Source organism: Fusarium graminearum, chromosome 4 (genome assembly GCF_000240135.3).
Source record: "Fusarium graminearum PH-1 chromosome 4, whole genome shotgun sequence".
Taxonomy (NCBI): domain Eukaryota; kingdom Fungi; phylum Ascomycota; class Sordariomycetes; order Hypocreales; family Nectriaceae; genus Fusarium; species Fusarium graminearum.
The window spans coordinates 4,212,002-4,238,842 of NC_026477.1; the positions used below are offsets into that span (position 1 = coordinate 4,212,002).

Below are 26,841 nucleotides of genomic sequence, written 5' to 3' on the forward strand. Positions count from 1 at the left end.
ATGAGATACTACTCTCATTTGGTAAGTCTCGGTTGACATGGCCCCGGCAACTTTGGCGACATTGGTATTAGTCTTCTGGCACTTGTACTTCCGGTGCCGTTTGCACTCAAAGTTCATCTTTCATGTGAGATCGCATCGGTATTTGCTGTTCTGTCGACGTTAGCCATGTTGAAAAATGGCGTTCGAGACAGCCATTTGGCAGGGGTTGAATCAGTTGTCAAAGAATTCGATGTTGACAAGGAAAAGGCCCAAGAAATTACAAACTATTTCGTCCAACAGATGAGTATGTATCTTCCTCTCTATCTACGTATCTTACTGACCAGACCTATCAGAACATGGTTTAAAAGCCAAGCATTCTTATCAGATACCTTCCTTTGTCACAGAGATACCAACAGGGCGTGAAAAAGGGTTGGTACTTGCTGTTGACTTGGGAGGTACTAACTGCAGAGTTTGTGCTGTTGAGCTACATGGAGACTCATCCTTTGATGTGTTTCAAAGAAAACATGTCGTGCCTGCCGAGTTGCGTGTGAACGAAAGCCATAAACCTCTATTTCAGTTTATCGCATCCAAGATAAGAGAGTTTCTAGAAGAATATGAGTCGCAGAGTAACAGGGAGGGCTCTTCTCAGGGAACTTTCAACCTTGGATTTACGTTCAGCTTTACTTGCGAACAAACGTCAATATCTCGGGGTACGCTTGTTCACTGGGATAAAGGATGGGATATCCCAAGCGCCATAGACCAAGACCCTTGCTCTTTGTTACAAGAAGCAGTTGATGAAACAGGATTGCCAGTACGGGTTTGCGTCTTGGCCAACGATGCAGTCGGCACACTTCTCACCAAAGCATACACAGCTGAGAAATCGAGTTCTGCTCTAGCAGCTATTATTCTTGGAACGGGAACCAACGCTGCTTATGTCGAGGACATAACGAATATCCAGAGACTGAATACCGATGAAAAATGGACAGAGAAGGATCACGAAGGCGTTATGGTAATCAACACGGAATGGGGCTCCTGGGACGACGATTTAAAGGTCCTTCCTCAGACTCGATTCGACAAGCTGATCGATGAGAGCTCTTCTGATCCTGGGTGTGGCCTGCTCGAGAAGATGGTCTCTGGAATGTATCTCGGGGAGTTGCTACGTTTGATCATATTGGAATTGGTCCTGAATGGGAGCTTGAGTATCACATTCGAGGAGGACAGCCCCATACATCAATTCACCGGTATTGAAACATCGTTTCTGACCAAGATCACCGCTTTCGGACTGGAGGATACGGCAGGATCTTTGGACTACCTGACGAAAACACTGGCTGTCAAAGACGTCACTATAGAGGAGATGCTAAAGATTCAGGCTCTTTCGAAAGCCATTATAAAGAGATCTGCTAGGTTGGTCGGCACAGGTCTCGCGGCAATCATCATTCAATCTGGAAGACTACAGCCAAGTACGACCCAGAAGACAACCACGACAGCACAAACACAAGAGATTGCTCAAAAGCCCGTCAAACAGCAAAAAGGCGGCGCGATATCGTCACTGGCCAAATTTATCAGAAGCATATTTGGCTGCATGCGACCTGAAGACGACACCAGCATTCCAGTTGTCAAGTCACCTTACGGCTCCGAAGAGATCATCGAGTCCACGATACTGGTAGAGGAAGACATCAATATTGCTGTCGATGGCTCTTTGTTTGAGTATCACGCTGAGTTTGAAGAGCTGATGCGCAGTGCATTGCGCGATGTCGCCGAGATTGGGAGTGTAAACGAGAGGAGGATAAAGATAGAGCTCACTAAGGATGGATCAGGTACGGGTGCTGCTCTCATTGCGGCTGTAGCTGGAGATGCAGACAATCATCATACATAGACTAGAAAAGGAAGGCGCAAAAGAACGACGATATCTTGGGATTGAAGTTTGCCAATTTGATTTAGTGAGGTATCCAGATTGGGTATTGCTATGCTGGAACCCCGAATGGCTGACTTACGATGTCCATGCAGGACTTTTATTTTCCATGGGTGCTCTTTTCGAGATGTGATGTAACAAGAACTTATGTTTCACTGCCGATGGTAGGGCGTATGCGGCTCAGCCTATCTACTACGTTTGCAGTAACGTCGGAGGGTGAGTGCCCGAGCCTAGAGCGAAGACGTGGATACATCGTGCTTGCAACCAACAGCCCTACTCGCTAGCTTGTTTCGTGTAAACGAGTGGCAAGATGACAGTGGGCAATTCGGATGATGCAGCTGATTTATCAAGGCCAAGACGTAAGTCGCCTTATGACAAGCTCTAAAGCATCAGGTACCTCGATTGGAGCGGAAATATGCTTAATACCCCGCATAACAGTACGGATATACATTGGGTAGACGGTCGAGCAGCAAGATCGCATGCTATTGAGTTACATGATCTTCATGTCCGTAGCTTCGTATAGCGGCCGTTATATCGCAAGTTAGATTTATCCGGCATTTCCACAAATGAATCCGCGACTAAAGGGGAAATTAAAAGGTAGTTGGAGAAGCGCTCAAATAGGGTCTCATATTCCACAGCCTAGGTTTGACTTTATTGGTCAGAAGACGAATGCGAGAGTTTACAAGGATACAACTCTGCCATTGTGTTGCAGTTGCCGTAGTACCAATTGTCATTTACTTATCGAGACAAATTAGTCCCAGCTCCGCTGCTTGAAATCTTATTATGGAAGCATATAATTTATAATATCATAGTCATATCTCCCACAAGGATTGTTCCAAGTCAGCCTTACCCTCACATTGACAAATACTTCCTACCACTACTCCGTGTCAGTGGACGACGTCGTCACCATGGTCAAAGCAAAGTCTTGGGCCATCACCAAAGGCCTCCTCTTCCTCAGCACCCTATTGTCTACCTCTAGTGTCGTCAACGCAGACAACCCCATTGTGCAGACCGTCTACACTGCCGACCCTGCCCCCATCGTGCACAATGGCCGTGTCTACCTCTTCACAAGTCACGATGAGGATGGCTCCACAAACTTCAACATGAAGGACTGGCGCCTGTTCTCGTCAAACGACATGGTCAACTGGCAGCACCACCCATCTCCCATGGGCTTGACCACTTTCAGCTGGGCGAACGACAGAGCCTGGGCTGGCCAAGTCGCTTCTCGCAATGGAAAGTTCTACTACTACGTCCCTGTCGCTATGAAGAACGGACGCATGGCTATCGGTGTAGGTGTTAGTGATAACATCCTCGGACCTTACCGCGACGCCCTGGGCAAGCCACTGGTCGAGAACAATGAGATCGACCCAACGGTCTTCATCGACGATGATGGGCAGGCTTACTTGTACTGGGGTAACCCAGGCCTCTGGTATGTCAAGCTCAACCAGGACATGATATCGTACAGCGGGGGCGTAAACAAGGTGCAGCTTACGACAGCTGGCTTTGGCTCCCGTCCCAACAGCGCCGAGCGCCCAACCAACTACGAGGAAGGGCCGTGGCTGTACAAGCGCAACGGAATGTACTACATGATCTACGCAGCGAACTGCTGTTCTGAAGATATCCGCTACTCAACTGGTCCCACCGCCACTGGCCCTTGGACATACCGTGGCGTTCTCATGGCGCATGAAGGAAAGAGTTTCACCAACCACCCAGCTGTTATTGACTTTGAGAACAAGTCTTACTTCTTCTACCACAATGGCGCCCTCCCTGGTGGCAGCGGCTACACACGATCAGTCGCCGTTGAGAGCTTCCAGTACAACTCCAACGGATTAATCCCTCAGCTGCGCATGTCGACAACCGGTCCTGCACAAGTTAGATCCCTCGATCCATACACCCGCCAAGAAGCCGAAACCATTGCTTGGACCAACGGCGTCGAGACCGAGGCTTGCAGTGAGGGTGGTCTTGCCGTTAGCTTCATCAATAACGGCGACTACATCAAAGTCAAGGGTGTGGCGTTTGGAAACGGCGCCCAGTCCTTTAGTGCTCGCGTTGCATCAGCCAATAGTAAGGGAGGTAAAATTGAGTTGAGGCTAGGAAGTGAGACTGGTAAGCTCGTTGGAACTTGCACGGTTCCCTCGACTGGCGGATGGCAGACCTGGAAGACTGTTGACTGCCCTGTTAGCGGAGCTACAGGCACAAGTGATTTGTTCCTCCGCTTTACCGGCGAGGGCTCAGACTACTTGTTTAATGTCAATTGGTGGCAGTTTAAGTAAAGTAGGAATCGGTAACATGTCTTGCTTGTTAGTTATGGTAGTTTTGTGTAGGAATTATTGATTTTGTGTCAAGCTTGTACTAAAAAATCATTGATGGCTTTTATACTCATCGTGACACTGGGCCCTTCATTTGTCTTACTTATTGCTTTGCTGATGACTTCAGTCCAAGTTCCAGAGATATCTTTTCAACCTTCTTTATAGGAATTGATGTGAAGGCGCATGATATCTTGTAAAGGAAGCAGTAACATATACTCATGGCTTACACATGCATATGTCAATTCAGAATTTAGTTATTTTGTTACAAATGGAAGTGTGATTTGATATCTCATAGAATGACTTATTTACTACAGGCCTATGTAACCCAGCTCGCTATAATATATACAACTGAAATACTCCCCAACACAAACTTATCGGTTATCAAATCTCTCAACCTTGATAGAACCACCAAGGCTCTTAGTCGCGAAATTGTGAACACTCCACCTGTTACCTGGGAAGAATTCCCAATAAGTTCCCAACGTGAGTGTGCTTCCGAAGCTAGTGAAGCTGTTTCCGTCGGTGCTGTAACTGAACTTGGCACTACCGGCTTGTCCAGGCCGAACATCTGCATTCGCACGAAGGTACACCTTGCGGTATGAAATATTGTTGGTCCTCGCGACCACATTGCCCATGGACTTGGTAGACCAGTCTGTGTTCATAGTGAGACCTGAGACCATGACGAGGTTGAAGCTACTGCCTTCGCGCTCAATACCGATCCATGCGGACTGGTCACGCAGGACACCGAGACCTGCGCGATCACCGTCGGCCATTTGGGAAAAGTCAATCACGACTGTGGCTTGGCCTTGAGGACCGCGAATGCGATGGGTGAGGGTGTTGCGAGCTTGGTAAAGATCTTTGGTGACGGTGACAGTTCGGAGAGTCAGGCCGTTGTTCACAGTGAAGCCGCTGGTAACTGGGTTGTGATTCCATTCCCAGTCTGCTCGGAGCTGGGTGCCAGGGAAGTTGTCGGTACCGATAGGACTGGCAACATCGCGACGGGGAAGAGGGTAGTCATAATCGCCCCAAGCACCATTGACAGTGGTGATTTGAGGGAAACCATCGCTCTTCCAGGTAACAGGCGCAAGGACGGGGCATCGTCCTCCGGGGTACATGTCCGAAAAGCCCATGTAGTACCAGTCGCCCTTCTGAGTTTGTACAAGACTTCCCTGGTGAGGAGATCCAGCTCTAGGCACAGCAGAGAGTTTGAGTCTATCAGCAATGATGCGGTTATCGTATGGTCCCCAAGGTCCGCTGCTGGACTTGGCGATGTATTGACCATCCGGAGGACGAGTCAAGAAGATGTACCAGTTTCCGCTTCGCTGGTAGAGACGCGCTCCCTCGAGAGTCAGAGGAGGTCTGAGCACGACCTGTTCCTTGACTTCGCTGTTCATATCCTTGCTCAGCTGAGCGAGGTGGATATCGTCGCGACCATACGCAACGTAAGGAGTATCCGTCTCATCAAAGTGCAACCCGGCATCGTAGTAGCACTTGTTGATGGTGGCGCCTTTTGTCCATGGACCCATTGGGCTGGAAGCGCTGTACACAAACGTCTTGCCGGTACCGCTGATGCACGCGACAAAGTAAAACTTCTTGTCGCTCTCTCTGTATTTGAGAGACGAGGCCCAAATGCCCTTCACGTAGGCTCTCCTGCCATTCTCAAGACTGTAGTCAGGCGACCAGTCCAGAACAGGGACAGAGTGGCCAATGTGTTCCCAGTTGACAAGATCATAAGATCGCTGGACGGGAGCACCAGGGGAGTAGTGGAAGGTTGAAGAGGTCATGTAGTAGGCGTCTCCAGCACGGGTGACTTCATTGTCGGGAAGATCCTCCCAGATGACGGGGTTTGTGAACTTCTGAGCGGTAACTGCCGCAAGGGAAGAGAGGAGGCCAAAGATGGCGCTCTTCTTGAAGCCCGTCATGGTGAAGGTATGACGGGGTGAATTGATGATGAAGATGTCCAAGACTGAGTACAAGTTTGGATCCACCGTGATGGCATCTCTTGTATATAATCAATGAATGCTTGCTTCCGGAGTTCGTCCAATCGCATCATTGGTGGACTTGGCAGCAACATCGCCTTCGAAACATAATCTAGCTATCTCCTGATTCGAACGGTAATAACTGTCCCATTGTAGTAATTAATTTCGTTTAACTGCTCCGATTGGAGGAGAAAACAGTATTGAATCGGATGATCCATGCGGGGAACCTGGCAATATGCCGCCAGATAAATACTTCAACTGCCGGTCAGAGAAACGACGTAGTTCATCCAGTCTAGACTTGACAACCTGGTGGCGGGCTACGGTCTGGCAAAAGTCGTTTGTTTTAGGCTAATGAACTACTGTTACATCGGACTGTACGCTATGACATCTCATATGGTGCTGATCTTGACAGAATCTCGTAAAGCTTTGATGCAGTCATGCTTGCATATATCGATTCCCAAAATGTTTCGATCCTCGGTATGAGGCTCTTGGTGTCCTGATCTGGACAGGACTTTATACCATTCTCGGTCTACATTTCTGCAAAGGGTTGAGCATGGAGCAAGTTGCTATTGGATCGCATAACAGATGGTCGAGAGGCGTGAATTGTCCCCACCAGTACCCCAGACAATCAAGGATACCACCAAGTCAGGGCGGAACGAGGGATATTACCCACTTTCAGCACCCTGACTAGACGTTTAGAGCGGTTTCACTTTTGTCATGGCGATATTAAGGGTTTTGAACTCATTCGAGCCTTATACCACAAATGGTGAGATAGATATTACTTGGAAACAGAGTCTAGGATGTCTTTTGTTTCAGTTATATCATTGACATGATCTAGCTATGACGGCAATGTCACCTAGTAATAAACCGCGAGCTAGAGAGCTCCATCCCAAATCTGCAGACAACTTTTATTAACCCATAAGTAAAACATGATTAAAAAACGCCATCATTAAATCTTGCATAATCCATCATCAAATGTTTTGTGTGTTTCCACACTACAGTTTCTTCCAAGCAACGTAACGATGTCGACTAAAAACATCAGTGTTGCGGGAAGTACTCGTGGATGATCTTGACCTTGACCCTCTCTCTATCATCAACACAGCAGAGCAAACAGCAATAAATAAGCCAAAGAACAAGAAACAATCCCAAAAGAAAAAGAACCAAGAACAGCTCGATAGCAATGTACTTGACCAGAGCACCCAAAGTAAAAGCAGTGTTGCCCGGACCATACATACCGCTCTGGGGCATACCAGCAAGCTCGATGATGCCTCTTGGACCTTCGCGCATAGCGTAGCCAATCATAACACCTGCGCCAGTGAACAACAGTGCGTCAAGAAAAGCGAGAGAATAAAGCATCCAACGTTTCAGATAGTCGCGCAGGATGGTAAAGTACAACACTGTGAGGATCATAATAATGGGGGAAAGAATTGTGGAAAGGACACAAAAAGCTGCCGCAGCTCTCATGAGATCCCTGGGGCGGGAAGGGTCGACAAGACGGTCCTCGATCTTTACAAGTGCATGCTTCCATGGTTCCATCATTTTGGCTTTGACCGAGGTGTTTTTGTTGTCACCAAGTTGTGTTTCGACGGCGAAGGAGATCATGTCTTCAACGGTGAAGACGGGTGGGAAGCTCTGTTTGCAGGTGATCTTCTCTTCATCACCAAACAAAGACCTAGTTTTGACGTTCATGCATACACCTAGTCAATGACCCGTTAACTGAAGCCCATATGATGATGTAAGGTTGGACGTACCTGAGAGTCCCCAGTACCAGTATTCTGGAAGCTCAACCGTTTTGAGCTTATTTGGAGAGATGCCAGTCACATTGGCGGTTGCATTGACAAGGTCCGCACCTCCGACTTTGAAGAGATAGACTGATTGCGTGTTGGGCGAGGCGCAACCGATGAGAACAACGATATTTGCTATGAAGCCGACTGTCAAGCGTATTAGTTGTGTCCTTGTTTGATGTCGATTGAGGCAACTTACGGAGAATAGCCAGCATAAACCATATCATGCCAATCCTGGCCTCACCGACACCGATTATTCTGAGGAAGAAAGCGCCGAACGACATGATTTCCAGGCCTTGAGAGAAGAGAGGGTGGTGTTTGGAACGAATGTCAGTATGAACGAGTGTTGGTTAAAAGAATGTTGTTGAACGGACTTGAGCTTGGCTGTTATGACAAGGCAACCGGACATCATCTATATATACTAAACTAAATCACCTCGCAACACCAGAGTCCTTCCCAAAATACCATCTCTGCACATTTACGTTAAAGACAAAGTGCTGATGCCACATGCAGGTACGATCGGCATGTAAGCGCTGAGGCTGAACCAAGCCTCTGGTATTGGTCCATTTATTGGCGAGCAGGTCTAAGAAATGCGACCGATGCGAAAATTCAGAAAAGCTGAGTATGGAGCTGAAAGTAGAAATGCTTTTATTCGGCCTTGACGCGCTGTGTTTCTTGGCAGCAGACACATATCGGGAGCTTGAAGAGAAACGTTGGTTGTGTCGAGGTATTTCCATGTACGCTGCAGGGGACCACGAACAGCACATTTTGAACTAAGGCAAGTCTGCAACCCTCTCGAGAATCTATTTCGGTGGTGAATGCTGAAGTCACAAGAGATTATCAGATGAAAGACGTTGAACGGTCTATTATTAGCAGTGAAGACTTGATATCGAGATGTCAAGATGTACAATCACCCATCTTTGGCGGTACACGGCATCCAATAGTGATGAGATAAAGGCTGCCACTCGACATATCGATGCATCATGTGCAAATTGAGAGCGAAAAGAGAGAAAACAGATGGCACTGTAACTGGTAGGGGCGAAGCGCTGAGCAGAAGGAATGTTTCATAGCCGTTGTGGCTAACCACCCGAGCAGGGGTTCATTCCGCTTTCATGCAGCGAAATATAACGATATCTTGCGACTTGCTCACAGGTCCGGTTACTAAGGTGATTTATAAAATCTATCCCGAGACCCTGTACTTTACTGCGGCTTGCGGCCATAGACATATCGGACCTTGATGTAACTGTGGACTTTTCGGTTCCGCAAGGCCTTGCGCACCTGCATGAGGAAAATCTGATACTCATCCTCAGGCCACTTGAGGACATGATTCCATAGCACAAACGAGTAACCTGTCATCAAGAATTAGCTGCGTGAACGTTACACTGCAGGGGTCAGGACTTCTCACCTTCTGGGTCATTCAAGAGTGTCTGCAGCATAAAGCGACCGACTTCAGCCATAGCTGGGTCCTTAGGCCATCCCCCGACCGGAACCTGCAAGGGTTCAATGAGCATCACTTTCTGTAATAATAATGCCATGCTTACCTTGTAGTCCACAACCTTGACATCTTCAAAGCCAGCGTTCTCGATCCCTTGTTTCTGCTGCTCACTAACAAAGAACTGTCGTCCTAGGACTTTACCTCCCTCTTCCAATAACTTGGTAGTCGTCGCCCAGACAGGCTCGAGATCTAAAGTGCCATCATCACTGCAAAGCCGTACGTCGGCCTCGACAGACTCGACCCAGCCTCCGGGTGCGCAACAACGGTAGGCTTGTTCAAATACATGGTTCCAGTCCGTGAGTGCGCCGAATAGATAGCGAATGTGAACAAAGTCGAAGTGGTTGTCTTCCCAGGTCCAAATTTGGCTGGCGTCTTCTATTTCGAAGCGGACGTTGGGAGGAACCCATTGGGGCTGGCAGGGTGAAAGATCGGTGCCAATCACCTCGGCACTTGGGAATTGATCGCCAAAGTCCCTGTAAATCACGGGTCAGTCTTGGTCTCTAATGTTGTAGTGGAGGTAAAATACATCGCCCAGATGCCTTTTCAATGTCAGTGATGCTCAAGACAGTTTTGGGAGCAACAGACTTACCACTTCCTGTTCCAACGTCAAGAACGTTCTATTAATCACAGCCATCAGCAAGACTATCACCTATAGTGTACCGTTTCCTCGGTCTTACCTGAACGTTGTCTTTAATTGGAGCCAGAAATAGTTTGCTGTCCAGTAGAAGCAAAAGGTAGTGGTGACTATATGTTGTCAGCGTTAATGACATATTGCTAAAATGGTGCTATGCATACGATAGATCAACACATTCCATCTGCTGTTCGTCGTTGGGGAACACCTGTTCACTTCTGTATTTTTCGCTGTGATATGTTCGTCCATGAATTCGGCGATATTCAAGAATGCTCTCAGAGACTGACGCTGTCGAACTTGACCTGTGCAGTAATGAATCAGATTAGCAGTACAGTATTACCTCTACAGTGACACCTACGCATCCGACTGAAAGGATGAATCAGCGTCCTCGGCCTAAGAGATAGTTAGCTTGAATACCCGTCGTTAGCAGGTGTGTCGTACATCTGAGTGGCCACCAGCATCCAACTCGTTTGGAGGTGACGGCGTCTCTGTTGGCACCTTGGTAGGTAGATCAGAAATGTTGCTGACTTCCGTCATCTTGACTATAGTTGCAGACTGCAGAGTTGAACAGTGGCTATGAATGGAGAAAAAGAGTAGTCGAGAGAGGGGATGTGCGTGATAAATGATTAGTTTTATCTATCAGACCACTTCACGTGAGGTTACAGGGAACCGTAGCCTGTTGGTTGCGGATAAAGCTGCATGTTTGAGGCGCGGGCATAACCAACAGTGGTTCATGAACACGTGAGAACCAGATGCTTGGCGATATGAAACGAGGATTATGACTTTTCCCGTTCTTTCTGTTGTTTCAAAAACTCGGTCTTGAGATCCTGATAATCCTCATCCTCCTTGCATCGTTCCCAATACCCTCGAAAGATGAGACTCGCCCTTTCTTTCTCCTTCTTATCAGGATGTTTCTCACTCTTTGGTAACTCTTTGTTTGTTCCTTTCGCGTACTTGCGCCCGCCGGCGTGGTTTGCGTATCGTTTCGCACGCGTCATGCCCATCTGGATAAACTTGCGCGTCATATCCATTCCAACAAAGTCGCGCTGGTCTTTGAACTCGTTGAACTTTTCCCACAGGTCTTCGGCACTCTTTTTTGCGATTGGGACTGTGCGGAAACGCCATAGTGGAAGGATGTGTGATTTGTATGGTTCGAATGTCAAGACGCCTTGTTCGCCGCGACCTATTCGGTAAGACATGCGATGAGCTTCTGTGATGGTGTCCATTAAGCGCTTGGTCTTGGTTGCGTTTGGCATGTTGTTTTTGTGGTTACGGAAATGTTTCTGTCAACAGTGAATTATTACGCGTCTTGTTCTATGATGATAAGAAGGAAATATATGTCGTCTGTTGGCCCAGCACTTGGTCTCCTTAATCGCGTGGTGGAATGGAAATATCTATGACGTACTTTGACTCATGACTAATTGCTGGACTCTTTCTGACGTATGTACTGGCTATCACGACTCTTGAACAGATTTAAACGATGTACCAGGATGAAAAGGATAGATATGCCAATAATCTCAAGTCACAAACAAGTACCGTACATTTCCACAAAATTAATCGAAGTCCGCATCATGCCACAGAGGGGTATATAAGCTAACTTAATTATCTAATAATGACCCAGAGCGTTAAACAAATAAAAAATAGCTTCTCTTTCCTTTATCATCAAAGCTAGATAATATATAGAAGGCATATTTTGATTGAAAGTGTACCAACCACTAAATATAGAAGTAATTGACACGGCATATACCAATGACCTGCATTAGGCTTGACTCGAACCTTTATCAATTTGGTGGAAATGTACGATATGCTCGAGATCAAGCAGAGTAAGTTACTGTAAACAGGATTTGCGCATCTCTTAAGACCACGTAACGCCAGTGGATCAATACCCTATTCTTTAATATATCTCATCGGTTAACTATAGGACTTAAGAAGACTTGCCACTTCTTAACTATTGCAAGAAGCTGAAAGCATCAGCTATTCCAGCCATATAAGCCTCTTCCGCAAGTATAATTCCTCTCATGAACTGCGATATCACGCTCTAAGTACAACGAATTTCCGCAATGGCGTCATTAGAGATTGTCTGGTTGATAGACACAACTATTCAGTCGGGCAAATCAGTACCGAAACAGAATGACCTAGACAGAATCCTCTCAATTCTCGATTTGCATTTTCCTCGGCTTCAGCGTCTGAACCTATCTCTAAAGCTCAGATTATACAAAAAGATCCCCGCGGAACTTGGCGAGATGATCAAGACCCTGGACTTGTTTGTCGCTCGTCGCGCACAACACCTAGCGGAACCAATGACGATTTCCCTTGCAAGTTGGGCATTCGAATAACTCCATAGGGAGACTGTGCAGATTGCTAAAGAAGAAAAGGGCTTGGACTCATCAAACTGGTTGTCATACAAACTGTGGCGCTACTTGGATGGCACGTATGATTTTGCATCGACTGGCAGTACGAGAGACGTACGGGAGAATTGAGGGTATAACAGCTAGGAACGGATACCGCATTTGGAGAGGAGATGATCCAAAGACGAACATAACCATGATTTCACTGGAAGGTTTCGGCCCCAGGGGCACGATGATAACGGATGAAAGATCTGATAGATTATTAGTGGAAAGGAGTGAGATCAGGTGATTCTAATGGGATCTTATGTTCTTTTATGTCCGGCCATGTGGGCGTTGAATGTTATCTAGTTGTCAGTACCAAACGACAGTCGTAGCCTGTTATGATGACTTAGAACAGTCCTCCACAGAAGCTGGCAACAGACTCCACAGGTGATCCTTGGTACCACTATTCTCAAACTGAACGACCTGGGCACCATCGGTTGTCAACATGCGGTCAACACCAGCAACCTTGCCGCTATTCTTATTCCAGATCAAAAAGAGACCATCTCCCTTGGACTCAACCCTCCATAGATGATCATCAGTGCCATTATCCTCGAATTGTTGGAGGTTTGCGCTATTAGCTGTCGACGCCCCTTCAACAGCGAGCAGGAGCCCGCTGTTCAAATTCTTAATCCTCCACCATCCGCCAGCGCTAGGAAAAAACTGCCAAAGTAGATCTCTGGAGCTGCTACTTTCGAACTGCTGTATGTTCGCTCTGTTAGTGGTAGACTTCTTCTCCAGACCCATAAGCTTGCCGCTGTTCTCGTTACGGATGTGAAAGATGGCCGGCGTCCAAATTTGAAGTTCGGACAATCCCCAGCCGACATTCGATCCAGCATTAGGCGCAACAACACGAATCTGAGAAGTTGATATGCCAGGGAACGTTATCTTGGTCTCAACGTTTGAGGCAGTTGGCATCGGACTCCGGACTTGGCCAGGGATAGTAACCCAAGTATCACCTTTTTTATACTGGAGATCATACTTTGATGGAAGGCGCACGCCGCCGTTATCATCATAAAAGAACAAACGGACGTTGCACACAACTTGAGTTCTGCGCAGATCAACCCCAAAGTAGTCTGATGGATTCGGACTCTGGTATGAAGTCCAGCGACTGTTTTGCGGGATTCCAGTTCGCCATACGATGCCATCAATTGCTCTCATGGGGTGATCATGAGGTGAGGTATAAGAAGCGAAAGCAGTGGTGAGCTGGGGAAATCTCTGGCTGTTGGCGGCGATGTTGACAGAAAAGGAGGCAGCTGCAGGCTGTACATAAGCACCGACGTTGACCTTGAGAGATCCAATCGTGTCGCGGCTACCAGAAAGCTTCCCATCGACAAAAACCTGCAAACCTTTGCCTCGGTTGTAGGATGAACCGGTCTTATCCCAGAGAACAGTGATGGAATGGCCGTGATAAGCTACATTCTCGACAGTAAAGTGGTCCCAGGTTCCTGGAGTCAGAGGATTAACGATTATCGTATCATCAGCCTGTGCCCGAAGACCTAGGAGACCTGCTAGAACATTGTCGATGAATGTAGAATGGTTGTAGTCTTCACTATGGTTCTGCCCATCATAGATCCATTGGTCTGTGTCTGGATGGTGTGCCTCAGCAACATATGGTTTGCCATTTTTGTACTGTGTCTTGGCATAACGTTGAACCATGTCGAAGTAATCAGAGGAAGTGATATACTTCTGCGCAGGATAATCGTTAAGAACATTCTCGACTGCGGTCAGAGTTTGTGCGGTGGCAAATGGCCACGATGGACCATCCCAGCGACAGCAGTTCTGCGCTTCATACATGAACCACTTGCTTCGTCGCTCAGTTGTGGTTGGACCATATTTTGCTGAGAATCCTTGAGAATCTGTAAGCTGGGAAAACGCAATGAGCTTGGTGTCGTCACTGGGCATGTTGAACGTCCATGGGAGATACCCCATGATTTCCCTGGTGCTCAGCAATGTACCGGAAGGGTTACTATCGCGGGCCCGATGTTTGTAGAATTCGGCCTTGCTATCCCAAAGATGTTTTTGCATGGAACTTCGAAGACTCTCAGCACGTTTTCGGTATTCATCCTCCAACTTTGTGTCACCTCGCAGAGAAGCAATTTGCGATATCGCCCACGCATCACCATACTGGTATGCATTGATCGTAGGCCGAAAGCCAGCTCCTCCATGGTACGGATCACTAGACTCGTAGGAAGCAGCCGTGTACTCTGTAGCATCCCAAACGGGAACCTGCCAGTACAAGCCAAGAGAATCATTGAAGTGATTGTCCCAACCTCGATATTGCTTGACAAGGTTCTCGAGTTGGCCGACGATAAAGTCGCGATCTCCTGTGACTAGGTACTGTTTCCATAACGCACTAGCAGCCCAGAAGCTGTACTCGTGGACCCAGTCAGAGGTATCTTTGTTGACCTCTTCCTTCATCGGCTTGGGGAACTGCCCAGGGCCCGAGAGCCAATAATTGACAACATCTTGCCCGTATTTGGTCTGACGTAGCCATCGCCCTTCGGTGATATGGTGTCCTGCGGCAGCTACAATTCCACCAAAAGGTGCTCCATAGCTGACGGGGCTTAGAAACTCGCTGGCCATGTAACCATACTGAGCTCCAGTGTATACAAGGTGTTCCCGATAGGTCTGCCAGCGGTAGTAGTAGACTTCCTGGATTGCTTTATCTGGGACGTCGATAATGGGAATGTTCTCCTTGAACCAATCCTTGTCCTCCAAGCCATTGAGAAGTGCATCGTGATCAAGAAATTTTGTCGCTACCGCAGACGCCACGGATACGAAGAGTAGAAGAGAGAGGTAACGCATAACGAATAACATGGCCAACTCTTGAAAAACAGTAATGCGTAAGCAAAGGGAAATGTCTGTAGACTTCGCACCTCCCCTTTCAATTGATTGGTTTCCGTATAGAAAAGAGAATTCGCAACTGCGCCGTTGGACTCTAACTGCATTCAGCATAAAAAACTGTGAATCTCCTAAACTTTCGTAAAGATCTCCACACCTACGTTTAGATAAGATAGCGACTAAAAAAGGTTATCGAGCAAATACGACTCTACGCTTATTACTTTCTCATTCTATCCTGGACCTTCCTTGACAGGTTACTATACGAGGTTCTGGTTCGAGATTGGCCTTGCATATAACCTTTTCCATATTTAGCCGCCTCGTTCTACCATGCACGTGCTACTTGATAGGACAGACATGTTTCTTCCCCATAGGTAGCCGAGAGGCGTATGTGATTTGCTGAGATATAGTCTCAATTGCCACTAGGATCTCAATCCTTTTGACTTTCAACATGACTCGATACACAACTACAACACTGGGGACTATGCAGCGTAACTATGTAGTGTTACTCTACATACCTTGCCAGACAGGGCAAGACACAATTTAATACGGTGACTGTCCTGTGCCGCAGACGTATAGCAAGCGGCACAATCTAACTTTGGTGATCTATGGGTCTGGGAGAACAAGGGATCGTGACTTTTCGGTCCAGCCTCACTTGGACCACAGTAACATGCCACAGTAACATTCGTATAATCTGCACCCGGCTGCAGTCTCCTCAACCCGATTGTCTCATGATCGTCCCCCACAGTCAAGGGATGAACGGAGGCGGATAGATTTCGTGTCTCCGTGGCCAAGGGTTATGAATGGAAATCAACTATAAGAAGAGGACGCTGTGCTCTGTTTTCTTCTCGATTCATCCTCACCCGCCAGTTCCATCTCCTACCAAAGCCAGAAACACAAACACAAGCTCAAGAATCAGTCCACCCAAGCACCATCATGCAGTTCAAACTCGTATCTATTCTTGCCCTTGCTGGCTTCTCCGCCGCGGCTCCTAGCTCTACTCATGACTTCAAGAACCTCCCCGACGGTCCTTACTCCGGCATCAACAACGCCGACGGTTCCTCCTCGGTGACACACATGGAGACCGGCGAGACCTTCAACTTTGCCGCTCCCGCAAAGCGATCTCTCGAGAAGCGTGACACCCACTGCTGGGGCTACGAGCTCGACCACGGTGGTGTTGACGCAGCCGTCGTCCAGTTGAAGAGCTGGGCTGGAACTGGCAGAGACTGGAAGAGTGATGGCACCCCCAACTACTTCGGTTACAACGAGCGAGGTGTTTACGTCTACTACTGCATCAACGCTCCTCGCAGCCAGGGCAACCTTGATGTTGCTGACATCAACTACGCTCTTGGTCAGATGGATTCCAAGTGCAAGCGATATGAGGCTGGCTACTTCCGCTGGGATGGCAGCGTTGAGATTGTTGGCAAGACCCGCTCTGGTGATAACATCTGCCTGGGCTAAACAAGTGCGGTTGGTGTTGGGAGTCGTGATAAGGAGCATATATGTATGCGGTGGAAGTTGATGTGTTGGGGATGTCCGGACATTCTTTTGTCTCTCTGTCTCTCTGTTAAAGAGACAGATTCGTTCAATTTAACTAGACATATTAGAATGAACATCCTATTTATACCAACGTTTAAACCTGAAGTGTTCGGAGCTTATATCTTGATACAAGTTTCAGTTATTGTTAAACCCTGTGGTCAAGTTAGCTCTACTACAATCAACTCGACTGCAGTTAGCTTCATACTGTGACACTTTTAGGTTATTACTGATAGGGTCACGTCTCTTTTCAGATTCATTTTGAGACTGTGAAATACTGAGAAATTATTATCATTATTGCTATCCAAAGACTCAAAGCTATTATCCTCTTATTTGACAATTGGGTTGACCTTTTTCCCTCAGGTTTTACTGTATATGTAAGCATTAATATTATCTTCTTTCTAATGACCCTTGAAGCTTCTCAAGTGAATGAGGCAAAAAGAAATTGCAGCTGAGTTATTCGACCACGCCAGGAGTCGAACCTGGAATCTCTAGAGGGATCAGTTGCTGAGGACCGAAATCTAGCGCCTTAGCCATTAGGCCACGCGGCCGCACTACTTTTGATGAGTCAGCTGCTATCTTGTAACATTAATATTGGGAGTACACTCAGACAGAACCCCCTTGCCACAAAGAAATCTTGGAACGAATCATGGATCATGTGCGAGACGGAGCTGCAGCCGTGCTGACAACTTTTTTCGCTAACATGGGAACAACCGGCGAAATATCTCGGTTCTTCAAAATCGCCGGCCTACCGTGGGAAAGAGGAAATTACCAAAGAGCTAAACTCGAACGGTTGACCGGGGTTGTTGCTCAATGGTTGGGTTGGGGTCTGCCGCAAAATATGCATCTCAAAACTTCTCTTGTGAGAGGAATGAAACCATCAGAGTCTTGGTATATCGATCCTGAGATCCTCGACCAGGCTGCTATTGCCTTGACAAGATATGAGTCGGGGCGGCTTGGGTATATTGAATACGCGGATGACTCGGAGGGTGCTATAGTTGCCCAAGCCCTATTTGGGCTCCTTCCACTGGACTGAATATATTGTAAAGCAATATTTATTCAATATTTGGTCCTGCTTTCCGAATTATAATACTGACTTATTCCGTCACCCGATAGCTTGCAGTCATAAAAGGAAGGGTCTAAATATTTATCCAATGCATTAATTGTTGTCTTCTCTAGAGTTATTACATCCTCCAATTGTATCCGTCCACCGCTAACGCTTTGCACTAAAATGTAAAGGAAAACTTTTTGAAAGGAGCGCACGAAAAGTCTCTCCTCCTGGCGAGTATATCCATCATGAGTCGAAGATAGCACCATAAGCCGGAATACCGCGAGTCTGCATCCCAAACACAACTTTATCCGTAACCTTTGGGTTTGAAATGATGTAAACCGCCTCCGCATTTGACTCAACCACCAACTTATAAGTCTCAAGTACGATATCAGGATATCCACGTGTGGTAGTGTTCCAGATAACCGCGTTAGGATCAGCTCGCTTGACCGCACTGACAACACCTGGTCCGTAAGTCTTTTCCGGATCACGAGTCGACCAAAGAACACGACGAGGAGTAGCGTCAGCGTAGAGTAGAGAAAGACAAGGTCCGATTCCAGATCCCGTAGCAACAATGACAATCCGTTGGAAGATCTTGGAAGTGTACAATAGTCCATGTAGGGGTGCACCTCGAACCCAAAGCTTTCGCTCTGCAGCGTCCATGATTTGCTTCTTGGTAAAGTCTCCAGCGTTGGACACAACAACACTGAAACCCTCAACCTTGCCAGACTCGGGCTCGATATCGGGAATAGTAGCAAAAGCGTGCCACTCTGTCAAGGGCTTGTCGCTGATCTTGAGTCCGTAGAAAGGCTTCATGTCTCTATACTTGAAGTGAAGACGGGTGGCATGGTCGCTCAGCTTCTCGGGGTAAACCACGCGACGGCGGAGTCGAGACCAAGAAGCGATTGTGCAAGAGGTGGTGACGCAAATACACCAGAAGTTGGGAGATCGAACCAGAGCGTAAGAAATTGACTTGTTCCACTCGTGAGCAGTGACGCGAGCTTGAACAATGTTGTGCACCCAAAACGCGAGAAGAGAAACCCAGCCAGCAAAGCGATGGAAAGCTTCAAAGTGATCGTGGAACTTTCTTCGGATGGTGGGGTATGCAGCCACGAGGATGACGAAAAACATGCAGACCACAACCCAGCCGGTGATCATGTTGACCAGTCTGTACTCTTTCTTGTCCTCGGCATACTCCATAGTGGCCAGTATAGTGTAGGCGAGATACCATGCTGTCGCAGCAACTCCAGCACCACTGTGGAAACCCCCATAGTGGAAAACTTTGGCGAGGCGCTTTCTGATGCTCATGGGCCAAGAGTGGGGGACGAGAACGGCGATTTCGTAGCATAGATTGACAAATTCTTCTTGGCGGAAGAGGATGCAGACCATGAGGTTGGCTGATGCTGCACTAGCGGCGTCGCGGGAAAGGAGGGTTGCGTTGGATGTGACCATGAGAGCTATAAAGACGGCGGCGTTGGCGACAAAGATTATGGTGAAGATCTTGCGGTATGTTGAAGCATGTCTGTCTGCTGTATGTTAGATTTACGGAAAAGATCAGAGAAAGGAATGCTTACACTTGAGGTCTCGAGTCTTTTCTGAACCTCGTTGTTCGGGAAGTTCAATCTCTTTTGGGGTGGCCAGGACGACCTCGTTCTTTGGTGCCATGGCCAGGGGTGGTAGAGAGTTGACTGATGACTCTAAGCTTGAGGTAATCTGCAAAGCAAGCGCTTCTCCGTGTGAAGCCATCCTTTCTGATACTCAGATTATAGTGAAGATAGAATGGTAGGAAAGAAGGAGCTGAATGCTGTTGTTTGAATGAAGAGATAATAGACGGCAGAAGCCATGTTTATATATAGCCGTCTTCGATTGAGGCTTCATCTTAGGTTCTTGGTGGTAATTCTCATGGATGAGTGATTGTTACATCTTGTGCAAGCCATCCAACAACACCATGATTTGCAAGTTTGTGGTTATTGAGAAGTGACCAACTACGCTGATGACGCTAAAGCTTAAGTCTCGAATAGCCAACCCATTCGGGGTAGCCGTCCGCATTAGTCTGTGGTTCTCGATTTCTCCCATACGGCTGGTAGTGTCAAGCTAAAACAAGCGATTGCGATCTGGCGTATGTGGCTTGCTGTTACGGGATTCACATTCGCATTCGCAGGTTGGGAGGGGCACAGCCTTTCAAGGCGTTGCCGCTAGGTGAATGTTGAGTCTAGCTGTTAAACGCCAGGTTAGCAGCACAATGACGGCTTTGTTGCTACTGTACCAAGCTCTGTTGCTACATACCAAGCTTTTTTGTTAGTTAGTTTCTTGTCGTCTGTCTCCATTGAATTGTTCAACAGCAAACAGCTGTTTGAACGGGCGAGACTAATTGCAGTATTTGACACCAGGGTTGAACAGATGAGGAAGACCAAACCCAGGCTCTAACAGCTTGTGTCAATTAATTTGCCCTCTATTACTTTACCAATCAGGCATATGATACTTTGCAAGAAACAGATACCTATTACGTCTAGACAAGATGCATGTGATGCGAGCTTGTCCAATTGTCTTGGCTGTTTCAAGTTGGTCTTGAGTCGTGTAACCTTAAGTCCCCCACCACAATGGGCTGTCAGCCGTAGTCCTGGGACGAGAGACGGTTCGTTCAATTGACGCCACAGATTATTTTAGGTGACGCTAACGCGATGTCTTAGTTACGTTACCTCGAATTCCACCACACTAAAGAGTAGCAGTCTCAATGACGAGACCTCGCATTTCTTCTGGAAGGATAGCTTATTTTAGGTATGGGAAGGTGATCAACGTTGCGTCAAAACGCCATGGAGCCAGTACATCTAACAATTGCAGCATATGAAGAATAAACATTGTCTTAATCTAGCTTGAGAGTCCAAGGCTGCTGGCGCGTTGCCCAAAGACCCCAACTTCCAGCATTCTACTCGGAAGTAACTGGTGGACCAGCATAATTGCGATACCCCCACATCAAATACCAAGCGCCAGAGATTAAAATAGAAAACACAAAGACAACAGGTGCGTAATTAACAGTCACGGCTGTTACCGGAATCGACGCAGGCATACAGAATAAAGGAACAGCGAGCAGACACCAACCTAACTTGTTAGTAAAGATCGAATATTCTTAAGAAAGTGACGTACCAATAGCGATTATGTTAGCGGCGAGTCCAAGATACCCCAGGTAGAAGTTACCCTCTTTAACCTGCTTACGCCCGTTCCAAAGACTCATAGCAATAGGAACAGTGTAAGCGATAGTCAAGCAGATAACACCAACGCCCGAGAAAGCGTTAAAGGCAGTAGCGTTGCCAAAGTAAATGAGTCCCAAAGCGAGCTGCACTACCATGCTGAGCATCATGGCATTGAATGGGACGTTGCCAAGTGGACGGTTGATCTTTGTCCACCACTTTGCGCCGGGAATAGCCCCGTCGCGGGCAAAGGCAAAGACACATCGTGACGTCGCAGTCGTGCATCCAATACCGCAAATAATCAACAGAACACATAGAGGAATGAGAAGACCAAAGGCACCGCCAGCTGAACCAACAGCAGACTTGATGATCATAGGTACGGGTTGTCCAGAAGCAACAGCAAGGACTTGCTGGAGATCTGGAAGGACGAACATGAGCGGCACCAGAAACAAGAGACCCGCTACCGTGTTGATCAAAACGGTGGCGACCATGGCGCGTGGGACCTGTATTGAGGGATTTTGTACCTCCTCGCACATCCTGAAAGGTCAGCACTGGTCCAGATAGGGATCTCATATGGGTATTGGAGATACATACGAGATAATCATCCCGGTTGAGCTGGTGGAGTAGGCTGCTTGTAGAAGGCCAACACAGAAGGACCAGCCACCTGGCCATCCTGATGATACTTCAAAGTGTGTGAAAACATAGTTGGCATCTCGGCGACCTTCTTTGGCTAGAACCAGGACAGTGATGGCAAGAGCCATCATACCGGCAAATGTCCAAAAGATTGCGGCGGCCTTGCAGTTATGTTAGTAAGATAACGCTAACGAAGAAATGTAGAGGAACAGCTTACATCGATAGTAGGAAGCCACTTGTTGCCGCAAGACGACACAAAATTGGTGAGTATAGTAATTGCGAGAAAGATGAGGTAGACCTGCCAGGCATTACCCTCGAGGGGAACTGCGCCAGACTTATCCTCAAAGACGTTGATAGAAGCAACAAAGAATTGGGCAGTAACAAAGTTGACAGAAAGTGTGATGGTGATGTTTCCAACGAGATACATCCAGCCACAGAACCAACCCGTAGCTCGTCTACAGAACGGAGGCGATAGCATAAACGCTTGGTAATAGACACCTAAACAGTTAGCTGATGCTGTAATACCTCGATCAGAAAAGCAGATATGTACCTCCAGCAGTAGGGTAAAGACTAGTGATTTCACCAAGGGATAGAGCAACGCAGATGATAATAAGCGACACTGCAACCCATCCCCAGACAACATCAACAGGTCCACCGCCGTTTAGTGGGTAGAACATTGTAGATGCAAGGCCACAAGGTATAGAAGCCAGAACAAAAGACATAAAGGCAACTTGAGCAGTCGATCGATTTCTTGAGAGTTCAGCTGTGTAACCCAGGTTCTCAAGCATTTGATCAGCAGCATTGTAATGCTTTTCGGGGTTATCAAAGTCGGTGCCCATGTTGGCATCAGCCTGGGGCTCAATTGGTGGAGACATGGTGTAAGTAGATTGATATGGGACGAGGACGACGTCGGGTTACAGATATCCAGAATGCATAAATGTTCCAACTATGAGATGTGAAAAGAGGAACAAGAGGAAACAATTGACACTGAAGTGAAGTGTTGGTATGATTCCATGCGAGATGGAGCAATTGTTGTGCATACAAGATGGGTTTCCAAGGTCCTTTATCAATCAATCCATATCTCTGTCTATACTCACTATTGAACTTAATATCCTATTTCCTTGAGTTGCGGGCGTATCATTCATGTCTTGCCTTGGCCTGGATCGCCAATCCTTCTGTCGTGAATGGCTAACCAAGTGTCTCCCATTCTAACAGCGAATACCCTAAACTAGATGGGGCAGTACAGCAACATGTCAAGTTTAACCGAGCGAGGGGAAGCCCGCCAGATAAAGAGAGACTAGCCTGTAGAGAGTAACATTTTACGGTTGCGCTAAGTTTCCCCAGAGCCATCTGGACCAAGCATCCGCAAGTTCATGAGATTAGCTACGATGCCGTCTGGGTCGTGGAAGTTGTCCGTCCACGTGACAGAACAGGCTCATCGGTACTGACTCGTGAGTAATTAAATGCACATCATGAAATATCTGAGTTCCCGATCGTGGATTTTGCAAGGTCTACAAGGTCATCAGCCCAGACCCAAGTCAAACATGAACATGCCTCTGCTCAACCAAGACGACGTGGATGCATTGAGACAAAAGGTTGATGCCTTTACTCAAGGACCAAATGGCATCCCGGGTCTAGTTTGTGTTGTTGTTGACTCCAAGGGTGAACATATCTTCGATCATGTGTCTGGCACCAGAGGAAGCGGTATATCAAAGCCAATGACCTTTGATACGACTTTCTGGATGGCATCTTGCACTAAATTGGTCACTACCATCGCTGCCTTACAGCTTGTTGAACAGGGCAATGTGGCTCTGGATAGTGAAGAGGACATTCAGCGAATCCTTCCTGAATTGTCGGATGTTATGGTCCTGTCAGAAGATGAGAGCGGGGATCTCAAACTGGTCCCTAGGGAACGAAACATTACTTTGAGGATGCTACTCACACACACTGGTAAGTGTGACAGGCCTTTTCTGTCTTATATATATGCCTATCTTCTATATTGTTTTAGGATTACCTCCAGAAAGTTAACGTCAGTCTCAGCCGGATTTGGCTACAGCTTTTCCAACCCAAAAATAAAGAAGTGGTACGATCCAGCTGGTATCGATGAATTCGATGATCAAGAGCTAGACGTCTACAGCCAACCTCTAGTGAATCAGCCGGGTACTATATGGGAATACGGCGTCAACACAGATTGGGTGGGTCGCCTCATTGAGCGAGTCTCCAATGTTTCGCTTGGTACCTATTTCCAATCAAATATTCTCGGACCTCTTCAGGTATCTCGAACAACATTCCTGCCGACTCCGGAAATGAAAGATGGTCTGGCGTACATGCACACCAGAGGCGTTGAAAGTGGTACTATTAAAATATCTGACGAGGGGCATCCCATGAGAAGGCCACTGAGACAATTAGCTGGAGGGACAAAAACCGCCTTCGGTCAGTCTGGAGGAGCAGGTTTGTTCAGCAATCCTGCTCAGTACAGCAAGATAATTGCGATGCTTCTAAACAAGGGCAAAGACGCTCAATCTTCGTGCCGGATCCTTCAAGAAAAAACAGTAGAGGGTAAGTAAAACCTCATTCCTTATATTGACATTACTAAAGGTTATACGTAGAAATGTTCTCGAATCAAATTCCACAGTTCCCAGACTACGCAAGGTATCAAGACTCCCCATGTAAGCTCAGCTTAATGAGGTACGAAGATGAAATGTACCCACAACCAGGGAACCCTCCACAAGGCTGGGGACTAGGGTCATTTCTACTACTTGAACCGGGATCTACGGGTCGTGCCGCGGGTTCGGGTTGGTGGAGTGGCCTATCCAACTTGATCTGGTGGGCGGATCCTACAAATGGAATCGGTGGAATACTGGCAACCCAGATATTGCCTTATGGGGGTAAGATTTGTTCCAATACACGAAGGAGATATCTGTTAACGAATAGGTGTAGATACCGATGTCTTTGATTGCCAGAGGTTGATTGAAGGCGAGACTTATCGCAGCGTATTCAAGAAAAGGAGTAGACAGAACTAAGAATAATGAAAACAGATTTATTTCTAGTAGCACTATCTGGTGATAGGAATCTATTAACTACAACTTGTGGCTAGTGTTTCTCAGCCTAGCTAGAATATCCCGATTATCAATTTATCATACTGCCAATAGTCCATAGTATACACAAGACGAAGCTAGCTCATTCTACATAGGAACAATGCATCATCGTTCTCAACCTTGACAAACTCCCACAAAGTACTTCCGTCATCCTGTCGAAACAAGCCGCTTCCGTCCTCCATCGCAGAAACCTGCCTCTGTATCCACCAATCCAGACTCTGAATCCAGCACAAGCCATCTTCACGTCGCCACAGAGTAAAGTCCTCCCATCCGTTATGTTGGTACACTTTCGCGTAGAAGTCCCACCAGCTGTCATGGCCCAAGAAGGTCCCTTGGGCAATATTCTTGAACCCTCTAAAGCCACCCCTTTCTTTGCACTCCCATTGCGCATGACCTGATACGTGTCGGTGGGGAATGTTTAGGTCGATTGCCTCAAGGTGCAAGTGTCCATCGTGGCACGTCAGGGCGCGACTGCGTGAGATATCGAGGATGATGTAGCGACCATCGTGGCGGGGATCGGACTTGCGAGTAAAAATAATGAAGTTAGTGGTGCTGTCGCCGGGTTTTGATGCCGCTGTCGTCCCCTCAGTCTGTGCTGAGGTGTTCGTGACCCCGGTCAATGAATCGAGGCACTGGTTGGTTTGTTTAGCTTGAGACGTGGTGGGAGGTGCCATCGGCCCAATGTAAGGCTCAGAGCTTGACATGGCCTCTGACATACGCTCAGTCTTGTTGTAGGAGTACTATTGGTGCAGTGGTTTACTTGATGATGTAAAAGAGACAATGATGATTACCCGACGTGACTTTTTGTCGGTTGCAGGGAAAGAGTCTAATCAGTCGTTGTTAAGAGAGAAAGCCCAATGCTCATCACATTCTACTGTACTGGCATTATTATAGACAAGGAGTAGTCACAAGTTTATATCAGTCCAACATATCCATCGTATTCATTCTAGGTATCGTAAACATAACTGAACAATCATAAAGCCATAAACATAAATCTGAACAAACAATGCGTCGTGATCAAACTCCAAACAAACAAAAGGAATCTAAAGAGCCAAAGACAAATTCATCCAATCATGCTGCAAACCATCCAATCATGCCGAGTAACAAAGAAAACAGTTTCAATCGCTCATGCTCAAAACCTTGACAAATTCCCAATCAGTTCCGATATCCTTTTCTGCATACACACCACTCCCGTCTTCCCTCACAGTGACCTGCCACTGCGTCCACCAGTGAAGAATCTGCATCCAATACAGACCTCCTGGACGTCTGGCGATAGTGAAGTACTCCCACAGACTGTGACTTGAAGCGTTGGCGCAAAAGTCCCACCAGACATCGTGGCCGAGGAATCTACCTTCAGCGACATTCTTGAAACCTTTAAAGCCGTTTTTTGCTGTGCAGAACCACTGAGCTTGTTCTGAGATGTGGTCGTCGCTCAGGTGGACGGGTTCGAGTCGTAGTTGACCCTTGTGGCATGTCAAAGCCCGCGTCTGTGAGACGTCGAGGATGATATATGTGCCACCGGCTTGAGGGTCTGATTTGCGGACGAAAGCAAGCGACGTGCTCGATTCGCCATCATGGTCGTCGTATTCCTCATCTTGGGGCGGTATTTTTTGGCCGCCGCTGTGTAGGACATTGTCCAGGCTCTGGACGGAACAACTGCGCCAGCGCATAATGGCAGCTTCACCAGGACAGTCGAAAGTCGCAGTCGTCAGCTCGCCGCTATCAACGGGGCTGAAGATGTTTGTGCGAATGTCCCACGTTCTGTGATTGCCCATTTTGAAAGAATATGTGATGTGAAAAATTTGTTGAAAATTGTTGTTTGAAAGGTCAGAGAGAAAGCGTCAGGCCTCACTGGGCTTTTGATATTAGGTCGGTGAGCTGTTCGTCCCCGTAATTACTCCACACGACTTGGTAGAGTTATTGGTGAATCGTGTATCGCACAGACTTAAGTGGTCCAATAGGTGTTAGACAAGTCAGCAAGGATTCGTTTGCAAACGCATAGGTTGATCTGCACAAAGTCAGAT

The 26,841-nt window shown here is 47.3% G+C and overlaps 14 protein-coding genes and 1 non-coding gene across 15 annotated transcripts; 5 read left to right on the forward strand and 10 right to left on the reverse strand.

The window, feature by feature from the left end:
* Window positions 1-165: 165 nt before the first annotated feature.
* Window positions 166-1,855, forward strand: FGSG_13188 (uncharacterized protein; the record flags this gene model as incomplete). The annotated part of the gene is made up of 3 exons (XM_011329188.1): window positions 166-283; window positions 324-1,439; window positions 1,653-1,855. The coding sequence occupies 3 exons, from the start codon at window positions 166-168 to the stop codon at window positions 1,853-1,855; spliced, it is 1,437 nt and encodes a 478-aa protein (XP_011327490.1).
* A 944-nt stretch (window positions 1,856-2,799) lies between these two features.
* On the forward strand, window positions 2,800-4,164 carry FGSG_13189 (uncharacterized protein; the record flags this gene model as incomplete). Its single annotated transcript, XM_011329189.1, has 1 exon — window positions 2,800-4,164. One exon carries the CDS (start codon window positions 2,800-2,802, stop codon window positions 4,162-4,164), a length of 1,365 nt encoding a protein of 454 aa, XP_011327491.1.
* A 407-nt stretch (window positions 4,165-4,571) lies between these two features.
* On the reverse strand, window positions 4,572-6,119 carry FGSG_07695 (uncharacterized protein; the record flags this gene model as incomplete). Its single annotated transcript, XM_011329190.1, has 1 exon — window positions 4,572-6,119. One exon carries the CDS (start codon window positions 6,117-6,119, stop codon window positions 4,572-4,574), a length of 1,548 nt encoding a protein of 515 aa, XP_011327492.1.
* Window positions 6,120-7,214: 1,095 nt separating this feature from the next.
* Window positions 7,215-8,244, reverse strand: FGSG_07696 (uncharacterized protein; the record flags this gene model as incomplete). The annotated part of the gene is made up of 3 exons (XM_011329191.1): window positions 7,215-7,873; window positions 7,928-8,095; window positions 8,160-8,244. 3 exons carry the CDS (start codon window positions 8,242-8,244, stop codon window positions 7,215-7,217), a joined length of 912 nt encoding a protein of 303 aa, XP_011327493.1.
* Window positions 8,245-9,160: 916 nt separating this feature from the next.
* On the reverse strand, window positions 9,161-10,623 carry FGSG_13190 (uncharacterized protein; the record flags this gene model as incomplete). Its single annotated transcript, XM_011329192.1, has 7 exons — window positions 9,161-9,309; window positions 9,366-9,928; window positions 10,045-10,050; window positions 10,133-10,199; window positions 10,264-10,294; window positions 10,374-10,388; window positions 10,528-10,623. The coding sequence occupies 7 exons, from the start codon at window positions 10,621-10,623 to the stop codon at window positions 9,161-9,163; spliced, it is 927 nt and encodes a 308-aa protein (XP_011327494.1).
* A 239-nt stretch (window positions 10,624-10,862) lies between these two features.
* FGSG_13191 (uncharacterized protein) lies at window positions 10,863-11,111 on the reverse strand (the record flags this gene model as incomplete). The annotated part of the gene is made up of 1 exon (XM_011329193.1): window positions 10,863-11,111. One exon carries the CDS (start codon window positions 11,109-11,111, stop codon window positions 10,863-10,865), a length of 249 nt encoding a protein of 82 aa, XP_011327495.1.
* A 1,701-nt stretch (window positions 11,112-12,812) lies between these two features.
* On the reverse strand, window positions 12,813-15,281 carry FGSG_07698 (uncharacterized protein; the record flags this gene model as incomplete). Its single annotated transcript, XM_011329194.1, has 1 exon — window positions 12,813-15,281. One exon carries the CDS (start codon window positions 15,279-15,281, stop codon window positions 12,813-12,815), a length of 2,469 nt encoding a protein of 822 aa, XP_011327496.1.
* A 969-nt stretch (window positions 15,282-16,250) lies between these two features.
* FGSG_07699 (uncharacterized protein) lies at window positions 16,251-16,775 on the forward strand (the record flags this gene model as incomplete). The annotated part of the gene is made up of 1 exon (XM_011329195.1): window positions 16,251-16,775. One exon carries the CDS (start codon window positions 16,251-16,253, stop codon window positions 16,773-16,775), a length of 525 nt encoding a protein of 174 aa, XP_011327497.1.
* Window positions 16,776-17,311: 536 nt separating this feature from the next.
* FGSG_20680 lies at window positions 17,312-17,401 on the reverse strand. Its single transcript has one exon. It is a non-coding gene; the product is annotated as a tRNA-Arg (tRNA).
* A 98-nt stretch (window positions 17,402-17,499) lies between these two features.
* Window positions 17,500-17,886, forward strand: FGSG_13192 (uncharacterized protein; the record flags this gene model as incomplete). The annotated part of the gene is made up of 1 exon (XM_011329196.1): window positions 17,500-17,886. One exon carries the CDS (start codon window positions 17,500-17,502, stop codon window positions 17,884-17,886), a length of 387 nt encoding a protein of 128 aa, XP_011327498.1.
* A 258-nt stretch (window positions 17,887-18,144) lies between these two features.
* Window positions 18,145-19,644, reverse strand: FGSG_07700 (uncharacterized protein; the record flags this gene model as incomplete). The annotated part of the gene is made up of 2 exons (XM_011329197.1): window positions 18,145-19,424; window positions 19,473-19,644. The coding sequence occupies 2 exons, from the start codon at window positions 19,642-19,644 to the stop codon at window positions 18,145-18,147; spliced, it is 1,452 nt and encodes a 483-aa protein (XP_011327499.1).
* A 1,180-nt stretch (window positions 19,645-20,824) lies between these two features.
* On the reverse strand, window positions 20,825-22,594 carry FGSG_07701 (uncharacterized protein; the record flags this gene model as incomplete). Its single annotated transcript, XM_011329198.1, has 5 exons — window positions 20,825-20,997; window positions 21,043-21,623; window positions 21,681-21,880; window positions 21,937-22,235; window positions 22,270-22,594. 5 exons carry the CDS (start codon window positions 22,592-22,594, stop codon window positions 20,825-20,827), a joined length of 1,578 nt encoding a protein of 525 aa, XP_011327500.1.
* Window positions 22,595-23,263: 669 nt separating this feature from the next.
* FGSG_07702 (uncharacterized protein) lies at window positions 23,264-24,742 on the forward strand (the record flags this gene model as incomplete). Its single annotated transcript, XM_011329199.1, has 5 exons — window positions 23,264-23,669; window positions 23,760-24,278; window positions 24,329-24,388; window positions 24,437-24,607; window positions 24,654-24,742. The coding sequence occupies 5 exons, from the start codon at window positions 23,264-23,266 to the stop codon at window positions 24,740-24,742; spliced, it is 1,245 nt and encodes a 414-aa protein (XP_011327501.1).
* Window positions 24,743-24,894: 152 nt separating this feature from the next.
* On the reverse strand, window positions 24,895-25,533 carry FGSG_13193 (uncharacterized protein; the record flags this gene model as incomplete). The annotated part of the gene is made up of 1 exon (XM_011329200.1): window positions 24,895-25,533. The coding sequence occupies one exon, from the start codon at window positions 25,531-25,533 to the stop codon at window positions 24,895-24,897; it is 639 nt and encodes a 212-aa protein (XP_011327502.1).
* A 402-nt stretch (window positions 25,534-25,935) lies between these two features.
* FGSG_13194 (uncharacterized protein) lies at window positions 25,936-26,592 on the reverse strand (the record flags this gene model as incomplete). The annotated part of the gene is made up of 1 exon (XM_011329201.1): window positions 25,936-26,592. The coding sequence occupies one exon, from the start codon at window positions 26,590-26,592 to the stop codon at window positions 25,936-25,938; it is 657 nt and encodes a 218-aa protein (XP_011327503.1).
* Window positions 26,593-26,841: the final 249 nt, after the last annotated feature.